This window comes from Oncorhynchus tshawytscha, linkage group LG22 (assembly GCF_018296145.1).
Source record: "Oncorhynchus tshawytscha isolate Ot180627B linkage group LG22, Otsh_v2.0, whole genome shotgun sequence".
Lineage (NCBI taxonomy): Eukaryota > Metazoa > Chordata > Actinopteri > Salmoniformes > Salmonidae > Oncorhynchus > Oncorhynchus tshawytscha.
The window spans coordinates 13,008,294-13,028,916 of record NC_056450.1 but is presented as its reverse complement, the minus strand read 5'-3'; the positions used below and the strand labels follow the sequence as shown (position 1 = coordinate 13,028,916).

At 43.7% G+C, this 20,623-nt stretch overlaps 1 protein-coding gene across 1 annotated transcript in view; it reads left to right on the top strand.

Annotated features, from left to right (window-relative positions):
• LOC112221520 (plexin-A2-like) overlaps positions 1 to 20,623 on the top strand; it is a 314,405-nt gene that overhangs the window by 212,352 nt on the left and 81,430 nt on the right. Inside the window, exons 7-12 of the mRNA XM_042303787.1 lie at positions 223 to 376; positions 6,077 to 6,173; positions 13,651 to 13,765; positions 14,715 to 14,915; positions 15,825 to 15,921; positions 16,438 to 16,628. Coding sequence (XP_042159721.1) covers positions 223 to 376; positions 6,077 to 6,173; positions 13,651 to 13,765; positions 14,715 to 14,915; positions 15,825 to 15,921; positions 16,438 to 16,628 — 855 coding nt within the window. The remainder of the gene's footprint in view (positions 1 to 222; positions 377 to 6,076; positions 6,174 to 13,650; positions 13,766 to 14,714; positions 14,916 to 15,824; positions 15,922 to 16,437; positions 16,629 to 20,623) is intronic.

The following is a 20,623-nucleotide window of genomic DNA, read 5'->3' as shown; positions in this document are numbered from 1 at the left end:
AGTGTGGTTTCTTCCTATGTGACCTGTGAAGTGTGGTTTCTTCCTAAGTGACCTGTGAAGTGTGGTTTCTTCCTATGTGACCTGTGAAGTGTGGTTTCTTCCTAAGTGACCTGTGAAGTGTGGTTTCTTCCTAAGTGACCTGTGAAGTGTGGTTTCTTCCTAAGTGACCTGTGAAGTGTGGTTTCTTCCTATGTCTAATGTGTGTTTTCTCTCTCTGAATAGTTGCTGGTGAAGGTGTCTGATGTCCCCGACCTCTCAGCTGGGATCACCTGTTCCTTTGGCAACCTGACAGAGGTAGAGGGACAGGTCAGCGGTAACCAGATCCTCTGTGTGTCCCCCGCTGCTAAGGATGTCCCTCTCATCCCCACCGACCAAGGTAGAAACACGCACATGCACACAGTTGAAGTCGGAGGTTTACATACACTACATTATTTCACTGCATCACAATTCCAGTGGGTCAGAGGTTTACATGTACTAAGTTGACAGTGCCTTTAAACAGCTTGGAAAATTCCAGAAAATTATGTCATGGCTTTAGAAGCTTCTGATAGGCTAATTGACATCATTTGAGTCAATTGGAGGTGTACCTGTGGATGTATTTCAAGGCCTACGTTCAAACTCAGTGCCTCTTTGCTTGACACCATGGGAAAATCAAAAGAAATCAGCCAAGACCTCAGAAAAACAATTGGCGACCTCCACAAGTCTGGTTCATCCTTGGGAGCAATTTCCAAATGCCTGAAGGTACCACGTTCATCTGTACAAACAATAGTACGCAAGTATTAACACCATGGGACCACGCAGCCGTCATACTGCTCAGGAAGGAGACGCGTTCTGTCTCCTAGAGATTAACGTACTTTGGTGCGAAAAGTGCAAATCAATCCCAGAACAACAGCAAAGGACCTTGTGAAGATGCTGGAGGAAACCGGTACAAAAGTATCTATATCCACAGTAAAATGAGTCCTATATCGACATAACCTGAAAGGCCGCTCAGCAAGGAAGAAGCCACTGCTCCAAAACCGCCATAAAAAAAGCCAGACTACGGTTTGCAACTGCACATGGGGACAAAGATCGTACTTTTTGGAGAAATGTCCTCTGGTCTGATGAAACAAAAATAGAACTGTTTGGGCATAATGACCATTGTTATGTTTGGAGGAAAAAGGGGGAGGCTTGCAGGCCGAAGAACACCATCCCAACCGTGAAGCACAGGGGTGGCAGCATGATATTGTGGGGATGCTTTGCTGCAAGAGGGTCTGGTGCACTTCCCAAAATACATGGCATCATGAGAAGATAAATTATGTGGTTATATTGAAGCAACATCTCAAGGCATTAGTCAGGAAGTTAAAGCTTGGTCACAAATGGGTGTTCCAAATGGACAATGACCCCAAGCATACTTCCAGGTGTGTCAAAACAGCTTAAGGGCAACGAAGTCTTTGTATTGGAGTGGCCATCACAAAGCCCTGACCTCAATCATATAGAAAATTTGTGGGCAGAACTGAAAAAGCGTGTGTGAGCAAGGAGGCCTACAAACCTGACTCAAACCTGACCAGCTCTGTCAGGAGGAATGGGCCAAAATTCACCCAACTTATTGTGGGAAGCTTGTGGAATGCTACCTGAAACATTTGACCCAAATTAAACAATTTAAAGGCAATACAACCAAATGTGATGAAAGAAATAAAAGCTGAAATAAATAATTCTCTCTACTATTATTCTGTAATTTCACATTCTTAAAATAAAGTGGTGATCCTAACTGACTTAAAACAGGGAATGTTTACTCGGATTAAATGTCAGGAATTGTGAAAGTTTAAATGCATTTAGCCAAGGTGTATGTAAACTTCCAACTTCAACTGTATATACACACACCTTATGCATCTGGCAAGGATCCCTAATCACAATCGTCAACACAATCGTCACAATTTCATAGTAGATTAAACTCAAGGTGATAGATGGATTGGAGCCACACAATTATACACAGGGCAGCAGCTGGCTTAGGCATTACAGCCGTTGTTTGAGTTATTTTTTTCACTTTATCTCTCTGCTATTTATAAGCTCCTGTAGGGTTGTGTGTTAACGAGATGTTCGATGTTCACTCTTTCCATCTCCACTCTCTTAACGACACACACATTGATCTCCCCTCATTAATCCCACATCTGGTCATTTCATTGATCCAAACCGCCACGTGGGTGGCGCTCCAGGCTGGCAGCATAACAAGCTCCCCCTGCCCCCAGACCAGTCTTCCTGCTGGGCAGTGTGCTCCAATGGGCCCTGGGCCCATTAAGGAGGCAGGAGGACCAGGGACCAAGGCCTGTGGCTGGATAGAGCTGCCCAGATTACTGTCCTCACATGAGGCTAACACACAGCACTGAAGCCAGTTAGCACTGTGGAGGTGGAGGTAGGCACAGACTGGGTCCTTGTAGGACTAAGATGATGATGGGGAGGGAGAAAACAAGGAGTAGCTTAAGGATGGTGAGTTAGTTAGTAACGGGTTGGAACAAGATGATGTCCCTTTCCAAGATATGTATATATATATATTTTCTCAGTCTGCTTGAGATGGGGTGCCCAGGTTTTGTGAGCGCCTAAATATTTGAGAGCTCACCCCATATCTGGACGATCATTCATGTATAACATGTGACATTAATGTGTGACATCATAGGTGATCACATGCATACAATCGCTATTTGCCAGTCACAAAGACTGTGTGTGTGTGTGTGTGTGTGTGTGTGCGCGTGTGTGTGTGTGTGTGTGTATGTGTGTGTGTGTGTGTGCTGTTGCTGTAATCCCATCTCTGAGAGTAAATAGCAGACATGTTTACCCCATCAGTCGCCTAGTCGGTGGTGCTCGGTGGGGGATAAAATTTCTCTCCCCTAATAAATGTCTTATCTCCTCACAATCCCCCCTCACACACACACACACATACATATTAGGGCTGTGCGAAGTGGACAAAATATAATATCACAATATTTGTCACATGTTTTACAGTATTTTATTTGAATAATGAAAGTTCTAAATATGCTTTCTGAGTATTCATGACCCTAGGGTGGCAACACATACATTAGAAATGGTAGGTACCCTAGTGGTTAGAGTGTCTGGCCAGTAACCGAAAGGTTGCTAGATCAAATCCCTGAGCTGACAAGGTTAAAATTGTTTTTTTTCTGCCCCTGAACAAGGCAGTTAACCCACTGTTCCTAGGCTGTCATTGTAAATAAGAAATTTGTTCTGAATTAACTGACCTGCCTAGTTAAATAAAGATTAAATATTTGTATTTATTTTATTAAATAAATAAAAATAAGTGATTTCAATGGGGCTTTCTCAGTGTATACTGTTCAATCGGATTCAAAACAAAAATTCAGCATTTTTATCAATTTCTCCATTTCCTGTACTTTTATTATAATTTCCACACTGTGCAATGTAACATGATATGGGTAAAAACATCCAGGCCTAGTTAATTGGTGAACTGTTGGAATCATGGAAATATAATGATTATTCTAATTTTATAGTTGGAATATAATGGCCATCACCTAGAATACATTGTTGTTTGACATGACAATGAATTAATAAACCAGTGAGGAATTATTGACAGGGTAGGAACCAAAGTGTTTGTCAGTGTTTCAAGGTGACCCTAATGATGTTAAATTACATGTTTTCTGACTTCATGTAGCTAGTTAGCCAGCCAACATATTCATGCTTTGCCTATTCCTTTCTGATAAGATACCCCTGCGCAAACATGCTTATCTAGGCCTACATCAGCACTGGTACCAGGCAGTATTAGCTAACTAGCTACATTTGCTCTGATTCTTAGTACATTTAGCCAGCTAACTAGCGATTAGCAGCTAACACAAATTCTTTTAGCAACACCTCGCAAAGAAAAGACAAACTAGCAAACCTTAGTTTGCAGACAGTAAGATACACAAACGAAGAGTGTAATTATGGAATGCTTGTGAAAAGCAGCATGTCACCAAGATTGTTGCGTTCATCTGACCATGCAGAATGAATGGCAAGAAAGTGCTGGTGACTCCGTGGTCCAACAACTGCTCTCTCCTTGAGTGACAGGGGGCAGGGCTTGGTGTGGTTAGCGGCATGCAGCAGCACGAGGAGAGGGAGCGAGGTGACTCAAGTAGCAAACAGAGAAAACTATCAAAACGGACATTATACGCACCAGAGTTGCGTATCACATTTAATGAAACCAAACGTTGAAATACCGGTATAGAAGGTAAAGTAAAAACTCAAACCGGTCCGTGCATCAATACCGGTATATAGTAAAATAAGGTATACCACCCAGACCTAATACACATACACATGCATAAACCCTCATCAGCCTGGACAGGCTTGCTTGCCTGCTTGCCTAACAGGGGATAGATTATTGAACATTGATCATGTGCAGAAGTAATGACTGCAAAAGAAGGCGGGAGGGTGATGAGGAGGGTGATGAGGAGGGTGATGAGGTGGGTGAGGGAGAGGTGGGCGAGGCAGTGGAGAAGCTGGGGAAGGGAGGAAGGAGAGAGGGGACATCTTATCTGCCTGATATGGAAACTAAATGGCAGACACAGGAACAGGAACAGCCGAACTAACAGAGACTTTCTGTGTGCTTGTAGTTGCCAAATAGAATTCTGTAAAGCAAAGCTGAAATGCAGGGCTGAGATGGCTGGTGTACAGTCTGGTGTGTGGGAAATCAAAAATGCATCTCCCCAGCAGGTGCAGTGAGAGAGAAGAGAGTATGTAGGGTCATTGAAACCTCCCACACAAAACCATCTGAGCTCAAACCTAAGCCTGCTTTCTGCTTTAAACATCACATCTCTGCTGTTCTCTCACTGGGAGAGAGGTTGTACGTACAGGCAGGCTCCATGCTGGTGTAGATGTACAGATGTCGGATCTTAATTTGACCCAGTTTGATAAAGCATGAAAATAATCCTGTAGCAACAGGAAATGTGAATTATTACGTGGATTATAATTAATGGTCTTTTTGATACACTCATCAGGGTTGATACATTTTTCAATAGGGGAAATCTGAAAGTCTGAAATTTCAAAGTGGAAATTACAAACTTTAGAAGCCTTTTTAAAACTCAAAGACACTACACGTTTGCATTTCCTGCTGTGTAGGAACATTCTCAGCAACAAATGAGTGATCAAATTAAGATTCTACATCTGAACCAGACACTCACCATCAACCAAAACAAATTCAATAACAAGGCAGCATTCTTCATAACACAGAGATTTGCTATCGCCTTTATAGTAGAATAACTATGAATATGTTGTTCAGATTACCAGACACTGCCAAATCATCACTGCAGTCACAGATGGTGCTTTCCTATGATGCTATTAATGGAGAGACTAAGAGATAGTAAAAAAGGAGAACATGGGTTATACTGTGTGTTGGTGTTGTTGGACTCGGACTGTGGGATGAGATGAGTGCTTGCGTGGGATGAGTGGCCAGCCGGATGGGTCAGCTTGGTCCTCAGCAGGTACCTGGTAACCACTCAGACCCACATGTCCCAGAGCAGAGACTGGCACCAGGTACCCACCGGGACTAGCCAAACTGGGCAGTGGCCACACCGGCACTGTCTGCAGCCCGCTACCTTCCCTCTGGGCCCCTTCCAGACCGCCGGTGGACTCAGAAGGTGAACAGGGGACAGACAGAAGGACAGACTGAAAGATGGATTGGTTAAACGAAGGGGTGGAAACTGGGGGGGGGGGATAAACTACTGGAGGGGAAGGAAGAAACCTGAGGGATCGAGGGACTGCTAGAGAAAGAAGAGGGCTGTGCTCTTGACAATGGAAAGGTAGAGAGACTACTACAAGAGAAAGATGGGGGTGAGTTAGTGTGTGTTTCTCCACTGGTTGGTTAGGGGCTCGTAAGTAATCATTTCACTGTATGGTCAACACCTGTTGTATTCGGAACATGTGACTGCCACAATCTGATTTGATTTGTATTCTAAAACAGGTTGCATTGAAGCCTGGAAGGGTTGGTACATGCCGCTACACATTATAGTGTGTCATTTGTGTAAGTGCTTCCTTCATTCATCGTTCTCTCTCTATATATCTCTCTCTCTCCCCCTCCTTTTTCTCTATCTTGCTCGCTCTCTAGACTGGTCAGGTGTAGAGTTAAGGCTGAACTCTAAGGAGACTGGCCAGATGGTCATCAGCACAGAGGTCAAGTTCTACAACTGCAGTGTCCACCAACTGTGAGTATCCTTCCTCCCCCCCTGCATTCCTGGGCCAGTGTTAACTACTGATCTAGGAACAGCTAAGATTCCCCATTAGATCATTATGAATAAGATTATATGGACAGGGGGGTCCTTATCCTAGATCAGTATTTGTGAATACCGGCCCTGGAGTCCTGCAGTCCCGGAGCACACTACTGAATCAATACTGTGCGAATATGTCACAGTGTCCCTACTTCCTAACCTTGCCTGTCCTCAGTCTGAGCCTCGTAACCCTAAAATAGCCCCTGTGATGTCTAATGCAATCTGATCTAAACTGTTCCCTCCCTTGAGCTCTACAACGGAAAACTCTGGCAATTGCCATAATGAATCCTGGATCTCTGCCATGTAGAAACACTGCTTATTGTAGGCTCTTAGTCTGACACTGGCTCTGTTGGATGTCATAGCCCTCTGTTTTGTTTTGAAAGGCCTCTCCCCTGCCCTCCACCCTCTCCTCCTCTCTAGTGTCAGTGTCTGACTGTGTCCTCGTGTCTGTAGTCTGAGGAGCCTGTCTGAGTGGAACACAAAGTCACAGTGTACGCTATTAAGAGCTCCCACGTCTACTCAGATAATCAGGGAGTAATCAGGGAGCATAGCTCGTACTTACTCAAGTTTAGAAGGCTGACATAACACACACACACCAACCTGGTCTCAGAGCATTTAGTATTATTCTGTAGGCATGGTATGTATTCATTTGTGGATGTCCATCACCCATTTCAAATGATATATTACGAATTACAATTTGTATTATATGTTACGAATTGGCAAAACGTACAATATGTTACAAATTTGAAAAATAAATGATATGTTACAAATTCTAGCTAGGTGGCTAACATTAGCTAGGCTAGCAGTTAGGGTTAATGTTAGGGTTAAGTTGAGGAGTTAGGTTAATTAAGGTTAAGTTGAGGAGTTAGGTTAAAGGGTTAAGGTTAAGTTGAGGAGTTAGGTTAAAGGTTTAGTTGAGGAGTTAGGTTAAAGGGTTACAGTTAGGGTTAAGTTGAGGAGTTAGTTTAAAGGGTTAAGGTTAAGTTGAGGAGTTAGGTTAAAGGGTTAAGGTTAAGTTGAGGAGTTAGGTTAAAGGGTTAAGGTTAAGTTGAGGAGTTAGGTTAAAGGGTTAAGTTGAGGAGTTAGGTTAAAGGGTTACAGTTAGGGTTAAGTTGAGGAGTTAGGTTAAAGGGTTAAGGTTAAGTTGAGGAGTTAGGTTGAAGGGTTAGGGTTAATTTGAGGAGTTAGGATATAGGGTTACAGTTAGGGTTAAGTTGAGGAGTTAGGTTAAAGGGTTAAGGTTAAGTTGAGGAGTTAGGTTAAAGGGATACAGTTAGGGTTAAGTTGAGGAGTTAGGTTAAAGGGTTAAGGTTAAGTTGAGGAGTTAGGTTAAAGGGTTAGGGTTAAGTTGAGGAGTTAGATTAAAGGGTTAGGGTTAAGTTGAGGAGTTAGGATAAAGGGTTACAGTTAGGGTTAAGTTGAGGAGTTAGGTTAAAGGGTTAAGGTTAAGTTGAGGAGTTAGGTTAAAGGGTTAGGGTTAAGTTGAGGAGTCAGGTTAAAGGGTTAGGGTTAAGTTGAGGAGTTAGGTTAAAGGGTTAAGGTTAAGTTGAGGAGTTAGGTTAAAGGGTTAAGGTTAAGTTGAGGAGTTAGGTTAAAGGGTTACAGTTAGGGTTAAGTTGAGGAGTTAGGTTAAAGGGTTAAGTTGAGGAGTTAGGTTAAAGGGTTACAGTTAGGGTTAAGTTGAGGAGTTAGGTTAAAGGGTTAAGGTTAAGTTGAGGAGTTAGGTTGAAGGGTTTGGGTTAAGTTGAGGAGTTAGGTTAAAGGGTTAGGGTTAAAGGGTTAGGATAAAGGTTAATTTGAGGAGTTAGGATAAAGGGTTACAGTTAGGGTTAAGTTGAGGAGTTAGGTTAAAGGGTTAGGTTAAGTTGAGGAGTTAGGTTAAAGGGTTAGGGTTAAGTTGAGGAGTTAGGTTAAAGGGTTAAGGTTAAGTTGAGGAGTTAGGTTAAAGGTTTTAAGTTGAGTTAGGTTAAAGGGTGAGGGTTAAGTTGAGGAGTTAGGTTAAAGGGTTAGGGTTAAGTTGAGGAGTTAGGTTAAAGGGTTAGGTTAAGGTTAAGTTGAGGAGTTAGGTTAAAGGGTTAAGGTTAAGTTGAGGAGTTAGGTTAAAGGGTTAAGGTTAAATTGAGGAGTTAGGTTAAAGGGTTACAGTTAGGGTTAAGTTGAGGAGTTAGGTTAAAGGGTTAAGGTGAAGTTGAGGAGTTAGGTTAAAGGGTTAGGGTTAAGTTGAGGAGTTAGGTTAAAGGGTTAGGGTTAAGTTGAGGAGTTAGGTTAAAGGGTTAAGGTTAAGTTGAGGAGTTAGGTTAAAGGGTTAAGGTTAAGTTGAGGAGTTAGGTTAAAGGGTTAGGGTTAAGTTGGGGAGTTAGGTTAAAGGGTTAGGGTTAAGTTGAGGAGTTAGGATAAAGGGTTAGGGTTAAGTTGAGGAGTTAGGATAAAGGGTTAAGGTTAAGTTGAGGAGTTAGGTTAAAGGGTTAGGATTAAGTTGAGGAGTTAGGTTAAAGGGTTACAGGAGTTAGGTTAAGGGTTGAGGAGTTAGGTTAAAGGGTTAGGTTAAGTTGAGGAGTTAGGTTAAAGGGTTAGGGTTAAGTTGAGGAGTTAGGTTAAAGGGTTACAGTTAGGGTTAAGTTGAGGAGTTAGGTTAAAGGGTTAAGTTGAGGAGTTAGGTTAAAGGGTTACAGTTAGGGTTAAGTTGAGGAGTTAGGTTAAAGGGTTAAGGTTAAGTTGAGGAGTTAGGTTGAAGGGTTTGGGTTAAGTTGAGGAGTTAGGTTAAAGGGTTAGGGTTAATTTGAGGAGTTAGGATATAGGGTTACAGTTAGGGTTAAGTTGAGGAGTTAGGTTAAAGGGTTAGGGTTAAGTTGAGGAGTTAGGTTAAAGGGTTAGGGTTAAGTTGAGGAGTTAGGTTAAAGGGTTAAGGTTAAGTTGAGGAGTTAGGTTAAAGGGTTTACAGGAGTTAGGGGTTATTAAGTTGAGGAGTTAGGTTAAAGGGTTAGGGTTAAGTTGAGGAGTTAGGTTAAAGGGTTAGGGTTAAGTTGAGGAGTTAGGTTAAAGGGTTAGGTTAAGTTGAGGAGTTAGGTTAAAGGGTTAAGGTTAAGTTGAGGAGTTAGGTTAAAGGGTTACAGTTAGGGTTAAGTTGAGGAGTTAGGTTAAAGGGTTAAGGTTAAGTTGAGGAGTTAGGTTAAAGGGTTAGGGTTAAGTTGAGGAGTTAGGTTAAAGGGTTAGGGTTAAGTTGAGGAGTTAGGTTAAAGGGTTAGGGTTAAGTTGAGGAGTTAGGTTAAAGGGTTAAGGTTAAGTTGAGGAGTTAGGTTAAAGGGTTAGGGTTAAGTTGAGGAGTTAGGTTAAAGGGTTAGGGTTAAGTTGAGGAGTTAGGTTAAAGGGTTAGGGTTAGGGGAGTTAGGATAAAGGGTTGGGTTAGGAGGAGTTAGGATAAAGGGTTACAGTTATGGTTAAGTTGAGGAGTTAGGTTAAAGGGTTAAGGTTAAGTTGAGGAGTTAGGTTAAAGGGTTAAGGTTAAGTTGAGGAGTTAGGTTAAAGGGTTAGGGTTAAGTTGAGGAGTTAGGTTAAAGGGTTAGGGTTAAGTTGAGGAGTTAGGTTAAAGGGTTAGGGTTAAGTTGAGGAGTTAGGATAAAGGGTTACAGTTAGGGTTAAGTTGAGGAGTTAGGTTAAAGGGTTAAGGTTAAGTTGAGGAGTTAGGTTAAAGGTTTACAGTTAGGATTAAGTTGAGGAGTTAGGTTAAAGGGTTAAGGTTAAGTTGAGGAGTTAGGTTAAAGGGTTTTGAGGAGTTAGGTTAAAGGGTTATTAAGTTGAGGAGTTAGGTTAAAGGGTTAGGGTTAAGTTGAGGAGTTAGGTTAAAGGGTTAGGGTTAAGTTGAGGAGTTAGGTTAAAGGGTTAAGGTTAAGTTGAGGAGTTAGGTTAAAGGGTTAAGGTTAGGGTTAAGTTGGGGGTTAGTTAGGTTAAAGGGTTAAAGGGTTAAGTTGAGGAGTTAGGTTAAAGGGTTACAGGGGTTAAGTTGAGGAGTTAGGTTAAAGGGTTAGGGTTACAGTTAGGTTGAGGAGTTAGGTTAAAGGGTTAAGGTTAAGTTGAGGAGTTAGGTTGAAAGGGTTAGGTTAAAGGGTTAGGGTTAGGGTTAAGTTGGGAGTTAGGTTAAAGGGTTAGGGTTAGGTTGAGGAGTTAGGATAAAGGGTTACAGTTAGGGTTAAGTTGAGGAGTTAGGTTAAAGGGTTAAGGTTAAGTTGAGGAGTTAGGTTAAAGGGTTAGGGTTAAGTTGAGGAGTTAGGTTAAAGGGTTAGGGTTAAGTTGAGGAGTTAGGTTAAAGGGTTAAGGTTAAGTTGAGGAGTTAGGTTAAAGGGTTAAGGTTAAGTTGAGGAGTTAGGTTAAAGGTTTAGTTGAGGAGTTAGGTTAAAGGGTTACAGTTAGGGTTAAGTTGAGGAGTTAGTTTAAAGGGTTAAGGTTAAGTTGAGGAGTTAGGTTAAAGGGTGAGCGTTAAGTTGAGGAGTTAGGTTAAAGGGTTAGGGTTAAGTTGAGGAGTTAGGATAAAGGGTTACAGTTAGGGTTAAGTTGAGGAGTTAGGTTAAAGGGTTAAGGTTAAGTTGAGGAGTTAGGTTAAAGGGTTAAGGTTAAGTTGAGGAGTTAGGTTAAAGGGTTACAGTTAGGGTTAAGTTGAGGAGTTAGGTTAAAGGGTTAAGGTTAAGTTGAGGAGTTAGGTTAAAGGGTTAATTTGAGGAGTTAGGATAAAGGGTTGAGGGTTAGTTAGGTTAAAGGGTTAGGGTTAAGTTGAGGAGTTAGGTTAAAGGGTTAAGTTGAGGAGTTAGGTTAAAGGGTTAGGGTTAAGTTGAGGAGTTAGGATAAAGGGTTACAGTTAGGGTTAAGTTGAGGAGTTAGGTTAAAGGGTTAAGGTTAAGTTGAGGAGTTAGGTTAAAGGTTTACAGTTAGGATTAAGTTGAGGAGTTAGGTTAAAGGGTTAGGGTTAAGTTGAGGAGTTAGGTTAAAGGGTTAGGGTTAAGTTGAGGAGTTAGGTTAAAGGGTTAGGGTTAAGTTGAGGAGTTAGGTTAAAGGGTTAAGGTTAAGTTGAGGAGTTAGGTTAAAGGGTTACAGTTAGGGTTAAGTTGAGGAGTTAGGTTAAAGGGTTAAGGTTAAGTTGAGGAGTTAGGTTAAAGGGTTAGGGTTAAGTTGAGGAGTTAGGTTAAAGGGTTAGGGTTAAGTTGAGGAGTTAGGTTAAAGGGTTACAGTTAGGGTTAAGTTGAGGAGTTAGGTTAAAGGGTTAGGGTTAAGTTGAGGAGTTAGGTTAAAGGGTTAAGGTTAAGTTGAGGAGTTAGGTTAAAGGGTTAAGGTTAAGTTGAGGAGTTAGGTTAAAGGGTTAAGGTTAAGTTGAGGAGTTAGGTTAAAGGGTTAAGGTTAGGGGAAGGAGAAGGGTTAGTAAAGGGGTTAGATTAGGGTTATGGAATGGGTTAGCTAAAAGGTTTAAGATTAAGGTTACATTTAGGATTTAGGTTAAAAGGATAAAGTTAAGATTAGGGTTAGGGGAAGTTTTAGTTAAAGGGTTACGGTTAGGGGAAGTGTTAGTTAAAGGGTTATGGTTAGGGTTCGGGTTAGCTAACATGTTGAGTAGTTGCAAAGTAGCTAAAAAGTAGTAAGTAGTTGAAATGTCGCTAATTATCTCAAATGCTAAAGTTGTCCATGATGAGTTTCAGCTCATGAAACCAACACTTGTTGCGTTTATATTTTTGTTCAGTGTAATTTGAGTGTCTCGGATTTACGATTACTATGTTATGTCTAGTCTATGAGACCACGCTCATAGACGGATACACAAATACACACACATACAGACACACACACTGCTATGTCGGCGGTTGAATCAGCCTCATTCTTCTGAATTAGAGTGTGCTTGCCAGGGATCCCTCCCATGCTTTTGCACTGGTGAATATTTCAGCATAAGTATGCATCATTTATCCAGCCTCGTTGCAGGGAAGGAAAAGAAAATAGAAGCATAGACTTTACCTCCCTCCAACAATGAATTCCTCAATATACTGTACAGTAAGACTATCCGGAGGGAATAATTACTGTACCAGTCATAGGGTTAGTCCAAAATGGCACCCTATTTGCGGGCCCTGGTCAAAAGTAGTGCACTATGTAGACAATAGGATGCCATTTCAGATACAGTCATAAAGACCTGGACTTCCTGTCTATGGGATCCAAACAGAAGAGAGTCAGAAAATGTTACAACCATTTCAATCAACATCACTGTAATGCTACCCTTAGGGGACAGAGTTTGCTTCCTGAAGCTCTACACCCTAACCTGCTGACAACTACACTCTAATTTCCCCTTCCTCGCTTCCTGAGAGATCTGAACCATCATGTTGGCAGGCACACATGCGCATAACGTTGGCAACACACACCGGCACAAGAGTATGCACGCACACACACACATCCTGTCGTCATCCTCTCCCCTAGGCTGCGTCTGCTGTTTGCCATCCCTCTATATCCTCCAACCCTCCTCCCTCATCTCATTTAGCACAGGATGAGCACAGGGACATGGTTTGAGGTTGGGGGGGTGTATGCGTGCAGTATACATGCACAGAAGATGCCAGCTACATCTCTACCCCACTCCCCCATTCCCACCCTGCCCAGGGCATCTACAGCAGCACGCGGGCACTGTGCCCCCTGCCAGCTGGTAATTACAATCACATTACAACAATACTGGCCTAATGGTAATGACAGGATCAAGCTGTGCCAACATCTTATTTGTCCCCATAACTCACTTTACCTCACTCCTTCCCTGACTTTGTACCCTACACTCTTAGAAAAAAAGGTGCTATCTAGAACCTAAATGGGTTCTACTGCTGTTCCCATAGGAGAACCCTTTTGAAGAACCCTTATTGGTTCCAGGTAGAACCCTTTCGGTGCCAGGTAAAACCCTTATTGGTTCCAGGTAGAACCCTTTCGGTGCCAGTTAAAACCCTTAGTGGTTCCAGGTAGAACCCTTTCCACAGTGGGTTCTTAATGGAACCAAAAAGGGTTCAACCTAAAAACCAAAAAGGGTTCTACCTGGAACAAAAAAGTGTTCTTCTATGGGGACAGCCAAATAACCTTTTTGAAACACTTTATTCCCTATTTAGTGCACTACTTTTGGGTCATAAGTACTGCATATGTAGAGAATAGGGTGCAATTGGGGCCTGCACTATGCTGTACTGCTGCCTCTAGTCATACATAGCGGTTATAGTGCCACTACAAACCACAGGGCTGTCGGGGTTGGCAGACTTGTATAGGAACTAGGAGGTACCGTGCCAACCACAAGGGCATCAACAGCATGTGCCCACTTGGGATCTGCTGCACTCGGTTGCTCCTTTTGTGCCATCCTCCTCCCACTTGACTAGCGCAGCTTCCTGAGTGTGTGTCCTGTCCATCTGTCTGTCCCTCCGTACAGGTGTCTGTCCTGCGTGAACAGTGCCTTCCGCTGCCATTGGTGCAAGTACCGAAACCTGTGTACCCACGACCCTTCCAGCTGCTCCTTCCAAGAGGGACGTGTCAACGCCTCTGAGGTACGTACTGCAGACACACAAGCACACTCGCTCTCTCTCTCTCCTATCAGCCTGAGGGGCATGTCTCCAGACAGACACATCTAAGCCCCTCCATATTGACGTTTGCCATTCAAACCCTCTGTATTTGGTACTAGCAATTAGAAGTCGATTATTAGAGCCTTTTAACACCTCGGTAACAATGGGATGTTTTGACAAGATCAATCAGGTTGTTTATGTGTATGAGTGGCACAGTATGTGTGTGGGTGTGTGTGTGTGTGTGTGTGTGTGTGTGTGTTCTTTGATAAGAGATTTCACTGATGTTGGCTGCTCACACCCTGCTGTGTGACTGTGGTTAAGGAGTGTGTTTACCTATCGGGGTGTAAAGTAACCCATTGATCTGTCTGCCTGAGAGAGAGGATAGACTTCTGCTGCAGAAGAGATGAGGACAGTTGCCACTCTCTCTCTCTCTTCACACTTCCCTTTTCACACACTCCACAGAGACCTACTGCGGCAGCAATGACTGATACGTAGCACACACTCTCTCACACACACACACACACACACACACACTGCTGTAGCTATTTTTGGCCTCCCCTCTCCCCCGGCCTGCTATGATCCAGCAGAGTTCTCCTCCGGCTGTCAGTTGTCATCAGTCGCAAAGCACCGGCAGCATTTTGGAAGGTTGACCATCTGAATTGATCCTATTATGTGAGAAAGGCTTTGGAGTGGAAGAAGTGGAGCAGCCAACACTCTCCAGCACCAGCCAGGAAGTGACGCCCGTATGACCCTGTTTGACCCTGCTGTTGCTTCTCCTCTCCCTCCACCACTTCCCCTGTCAAGGACTTTTGATCTCTCACGTACCAAGAGAACACTATTTTTACCCAGCTGGCCTTGCTGTGTTTGTTTGTCTGTTGTTATATTTATTTATTATATGTTATATACCTTTGACTCTCCCGTCCCCCCTCTCCAGGACTGTCCTCAGCTGGTACGTTCGGAGGAGATTCTGATCCCGGCTGGGGAGGTGAAGCCCATCACCCTGAAGGCCCGGAACCTCCCCCAGCCCCAGTCAGGCCAGCGGGGGTACGAGTGTGTCCTCCACATCCAGGGGGTCAGCCACCGAGTCACCGCCCTGCGCTTCAACAGCTCCTCTGTACAGTGTCAGAACAGCTCGGTGGGTACACACTGCAGGGCATGGAGACACGCTAAAATGCGTGATGGACACTCACAGCAACACAGGCTAGGTAGCAAAGGCTCACGTTCACATACACACATACTGCAGGAGAGGACACAAACACTCACGGCACATGAACACAGCATACTGTGTATGTATTCAAATGAAAACACACATTTTCCATCTCTCTCTTATTCACGAAGCCAGATGTATCCGCATTACATTATTTTCACTATATCACCACAACACCCCGGTTATCGCCTACATTCACTCCGTTTATAGCACAATATCAATTCCCATTTTGCACTTAAGCCCACTTTCACTCTGTGTCAATGAATGTCAATGATTGCCAACCTGTCGGTGAGTATCAGTGTCTGAGAAAAACCAGCTCCGGTGGTGTGAGGCCCCTGGCCATGTCACCTGTATCCAGCAGCGGTGCCCTGTCAGTGGGGAGGCTGGGGGAGAGATGGGTCCTGACTTGGGTAATTACACAGGAGAGGACTGCAGTAAGGCTCTGCCCTCCAGCCCTTTTCCTAGAGGACACACACAAACACACACAGACTGCCAGGAGGGAGGCATCTCAGGACAGCAGCTCTGTGAAAGAAGGGGACATCCAAATCCTGAAGCCTTCCACTTAACTCTCCTCTCAAATGAGGTGGTGATGCAAGGTTGTAGCAACGTTGGGGTACCAGGCTCAGGGTTGGGGCTGGGGTTTAAGATTCTCATGCTGAAATGATTTATTCTCTCCCCCTTCCCTCTCTTTTTCTCTCTTTCCCTTTTTTTTGCTCTGTCTTTCCGTCTTCCCCTCTTTTTTGCGCTCATTCCTCCCTCTCTCCCCACCTCTCCCTCCCTCCCTCCCTCCCCCTCCCTCCCTCCCTCCCTCCCTCCCTCCCTCCCTCCCTCCCGCAGTATCTTTATGAAGGGATGAAGATCAGTGAGTTGCCAGTGGATTTCTCAGTGGTCTGGAACGGCAACTTCATTATAGACAACCCAGATAAAATACAAGGTAAGACTGACACACACACACACACACAGATACAGACACACACACACACAAACACACAGATACAGACACACACACACACACACACACACACACACACACACACACACACACACACACACACACACACACACACACACACACACACACACACACAAACACACAGATACAGACACACACACAAAAAAACAAACAAACACACACACACACACACACACACACTCAAATTTGTTGACATATCTCACCAACACATAAAACAGATGTTTCTTGTCAAATAACATCTTGTCTCAGCTGGAGACCAGTCAGACACAGCATAATACCCGCTTTTACCCAAACAAATGAAGAGCACAGTTGTATCCTTGTTAAAAAAATCTCATGTTTTAACCAAAAAAATCCTCCAGGAATACAGTACACTACTACATTACACTGCAGTCATTATAATGTTAGGTTGTCAAATCAAATGCTGTTTCCTGTTTCCAGCACTGTTGTGTTTAACCTGAGTCCTCCTGAATCCCACAGTGCACCTGTATAAGTGTGCGGCCCAGAGGGACAGCTGTGGCATGTGTCTGAAGGCCCAGAGGAAGTTCCAGTGTGGCTGGTGTAGTGGAGAGGGCCGCTGTACCCTGCGCCACCACTGCCCGCCCCTCAACCCCCGCTGGCTAGACCTCTCCAGCAAGAACGTCAAGTGTACCAACCCCCGCATCACCGAGGTCAGTGATAACACACACACACACCCCCAGCCCCCCTCTACCCTCTCACACCCTCTTTTCCTTCACCACCATAAGGTTACACTTCTTGTCCTCTGCATCTATCGCCTTTTAGCCGTAGCTTGGCGTAGCCCTGAACGATATGGTGAAATATGATGTATTTGCCCAATTCGTCCCGAACAAAACAACAGCAGGTGGGCAGTAAAGGTGATGCTGCTTATGGTCGGGTGTACAATTTATCTGTACACAGTTATCCTTCAATTGAAATCAACAAACAACAGACTTAGAGTAGACAAGTGTCGCTCGTGACAATGAAAGGTCGTATTTGCATTGCGAGGCCTACATGGCAGAAGTGGTTTGGTCTGGTCTGGTCTGGTCTATGTGAATGAGGATCCCCTTGGCTGTGCCCCCACTTATGGTGCTGCAAAGAGCTAGATGGGCTCTCTACCTCGCTCTCTCACCCCTCTCTCTGTCTCTCTGTCCCAACATCACTCTCTTACCACCCTCTCTCTCTCGCTTCATCTCTTTCTCTCGCTCTCTCTCCCTCTCTCTGTCTTTATGTCCTCTCTCTTTCTCTCCTCCCGCACACAATCAATATGCAGGGGGAGAGCATCTGGTGTTGATTTCCGCTGAAGGGAAAAAGTGAGTGTGTGTGAGTGTGTCACCTTCGGCCGCACTGCAAGGGTGAGAGACCTGACACATACACCCTAGGGACCTGCCTCAGTGTCTCTCTCTGTAGGGTGCCAGCTGGCTTCCTCTCTATCTGTGCCACATAAGACACTTTTCTAGATATATGCGGTGCTTGTTTTAGCTGGAGCTCCCAGCTTAAAAAGGAGTTCCATTTCATGTTCACACCAGCAGAGTGAAGTACAGTACAGTACACTGCTTTAACTAAACATAATAGTCGACCAGCCTCTAGTAGTGAAGCAACTATCCCTGCTTGAGTTCCCCAGACAGACGTAGTCTCATTGAGGCAAGCTTATCGACGTGCCAGACTATTCAGACAGTAAGAGGAGAAGCGGTTATTGATTTGTGCCGTGACAGAGCTCTTTCTCGCCCAGTCGCCCTGACTTCCACCTGACAACAATGCCCAACCCTGCGACTGTCCCCCATGACCAGGAATTCCATGTTTTTTCCCCCCCAGCAGCAGCCCATTATGTGTCCTGAGGCATCATTTCTGTGCAGCTAGTGTGATGGGTATAGTTGGCCCAGTGTCACAGGGGAATCAGACACTGTATTTAATTTAGGGCTGGGCGATATGGCCAATATATCATAGCACAGTGTTTTTCTCATTTATTACAGTATTTGATGTTTTTGAATAAAAGTTCTCAATATGCTTTCTGAGTAGTTCATGACCCGAAGGTGGAAAAAGCTACATTAGAAGTGATTTCATTGGGGGTGTTCTTCATTCTGTTTGTTTTATACTGTTCAATCCAACTTCAGACAACAACAAAGAAGCATTTGTCATCCATTTCTGCATTTCCTGCAACGTTATTATCATCTCCACAGAGCTGCATAATATGGGTAAAAGGCCTAGTTAATTGGTGAACTGTTGGAATCATGGAAATACAATGAGTTATTCTAATTCTATAGTTTGAATATAGTGGCCATCACCTAGAATACCTTGTTTGACATGACAACGAATGAAGATGCCAGGGAGGAGTTATTGACAGGGTAGGAACCATGTTGGTCAGTGTTTCCAGGGAACCCTAATTAGATGTTACATGACATGTTTTCTTACCAAGTGTAGCTAGCTAACATATTCATGCTTTGCCTGTTCCTCTCTGATTTTTAAGATAACGTTGCACAAACAACATGCTTATCTAGGCCTACAACAGCACCGATACTAGGCTATATTAGCCAGCTAAGATTGCTTTGACTTAGTACATTTAGCAAATAATTTAACTAGCGATTAGCATTAGCGGCTAACACGATTTATTTTAGCTAGAACTTGCTAAGAAACGTTTGCAGACGGTAAGATGCACTGTAATTATAGAACGCTTGTAGAGAGCAGCATCGTTGTCGCCAACGTCTTTCTGGATCTGACCAGCAGGCTGCAGAATGAAAGGCAAGAAAGTGCTTGTGACACCATAGTGAAGCAACTGCTCACTCCTTGAGGTCGCTGGTTTGGCCCTTGGCGCTTGACTTCCACGTCAGACAGATACTTGGTTATGTGCACCATGAAGGCCAAATCACACATCCACTTGTCATCACTCAGTTCCCCGACAGGTTTCCTCTTCATCTCCATGAATCGTTGTACTTCATCCTTCAGTCCGTAAAACCGTGCGAGTGTGTTTCCACGGTTCAACCATCGCACCTCACAGTGGTAAACCAGATCACCATACTCCGATTCAAGATCACTCACTAGCTCCTAAAATTGTCGGTTATTCATCCCTTTGCTTTTGATAAAATTGATGGTCGACACTACAGTTGCCATTACATTGTTCGGCTTCAGGGGCTGTGCACACAGACTTTCTTAATGTATGATGTAGTAGCACACAGTTAAATCACTTGGATCAAGACTGAGACAACTCATTTCTTTTTTCACTAATGCGGTTAACCCCTTTTTTGAGCCGGCCATGGATGGCACTCCATCTGTAGTAAGGCCACTTCATTTTTCAAACTGTTGCTCAAATTTGTTCATAGCCGAGACAAGTCTCTCAAACAAGTCCTCACCTCTGGTAGTGCCATGCATGGCTTCCAAAGACAGCAATTCCTCCCTTGTGTAAAACTCAGCGGTAATCCCACGCATAAAAATGGCAAATTGGGCGGTATTTGTTGTGTTCGTCGTTTCATCACACGCCAAAGACAAAAATACGACATTTCTTGCGGAGTCCTTCAACGTTTTTTCGATATCTTGCGCCATGTCAGTCATCCGCTCCGTGATGATTCTTCGAGACAAACTGACACTTTGGAACAATTTTACATTTGTCTGGTGCTTGCAACTCTTTTACAAATCCTGGAAGAAAAGTAGTGTCGAAACCTACCAAAATACAATCAGGCAAGAACAAATTCAATCACTTCCAGACAACTTCCTGGACAAAACGTTTCACTGTAATTGTGAATGTGTGAACTTGGCAGTAGAAAACTTGAACAGTTTATACATCTCAGCTTCCCTATCACATCAAAACATTTCAAGCAGACAACCTAAGGAAATTAACAGCAATGACAAATGGTTTTGATGAAGAATACAAAAACCTAAGAAAGACCTTGAGAAACCTATCCCAACCAGAACATAGAGACCTAGAAAACCTGAGCCTACACCTTCACTATGGTGAATCACTAAAAAAATCCAGAAATACACGACAGAAAAAGAAGGAACAGCACGTCAGAAATCAGCTCAATGTATTGAAGAATCCATAGAATCTAACCACTTCTGAGAAAATTGGAAAACACTAAACTAACAACACGAAGAGGTATCTATCCAAAATGGAGAGGTATGGATAATCCACTTCTCCAATCTTTTTGGCTCTATAACAAGCAACAAACAACAAAAACATATACATGATCAAATACAAATCTTAGAATCAACTATTAAAGACTACCAGAACCCACTGGATTATCAAATGACATTGAATGAACTACAGGACAAAATACAAACCCTCCAACCCAAAAAGGCCTGTGGTGTTGATGGTATCCTTAATGAAATGATAAAATATACAGATCACAAATTCCAATTGAATGTACGTTAACTTTTTAACATCCTCCTCAGCTATGGCATCTTCCCCAATATTTGGAACCAAGGACTGATCGCCCCAATCCACAAAGTGGAGACAAATTTGACCCCAATAACTACTGTGGGATATGCGGCAGCAGCGGTCTTGGGAAAATCCTCTGCATGATCATTAACAGCAGACGCTCTCGTGGGCTGGCCCTCGCTTCATACTCATCGCCAAACCCTCTGGCTCCAGGTCATCTACAAGACCCTGCTAGGTAAAGTCCCCCCTTATCTCAGCTCGCTGGTCACCATAACAGCACCCACCTGTAGCACGCGCTCC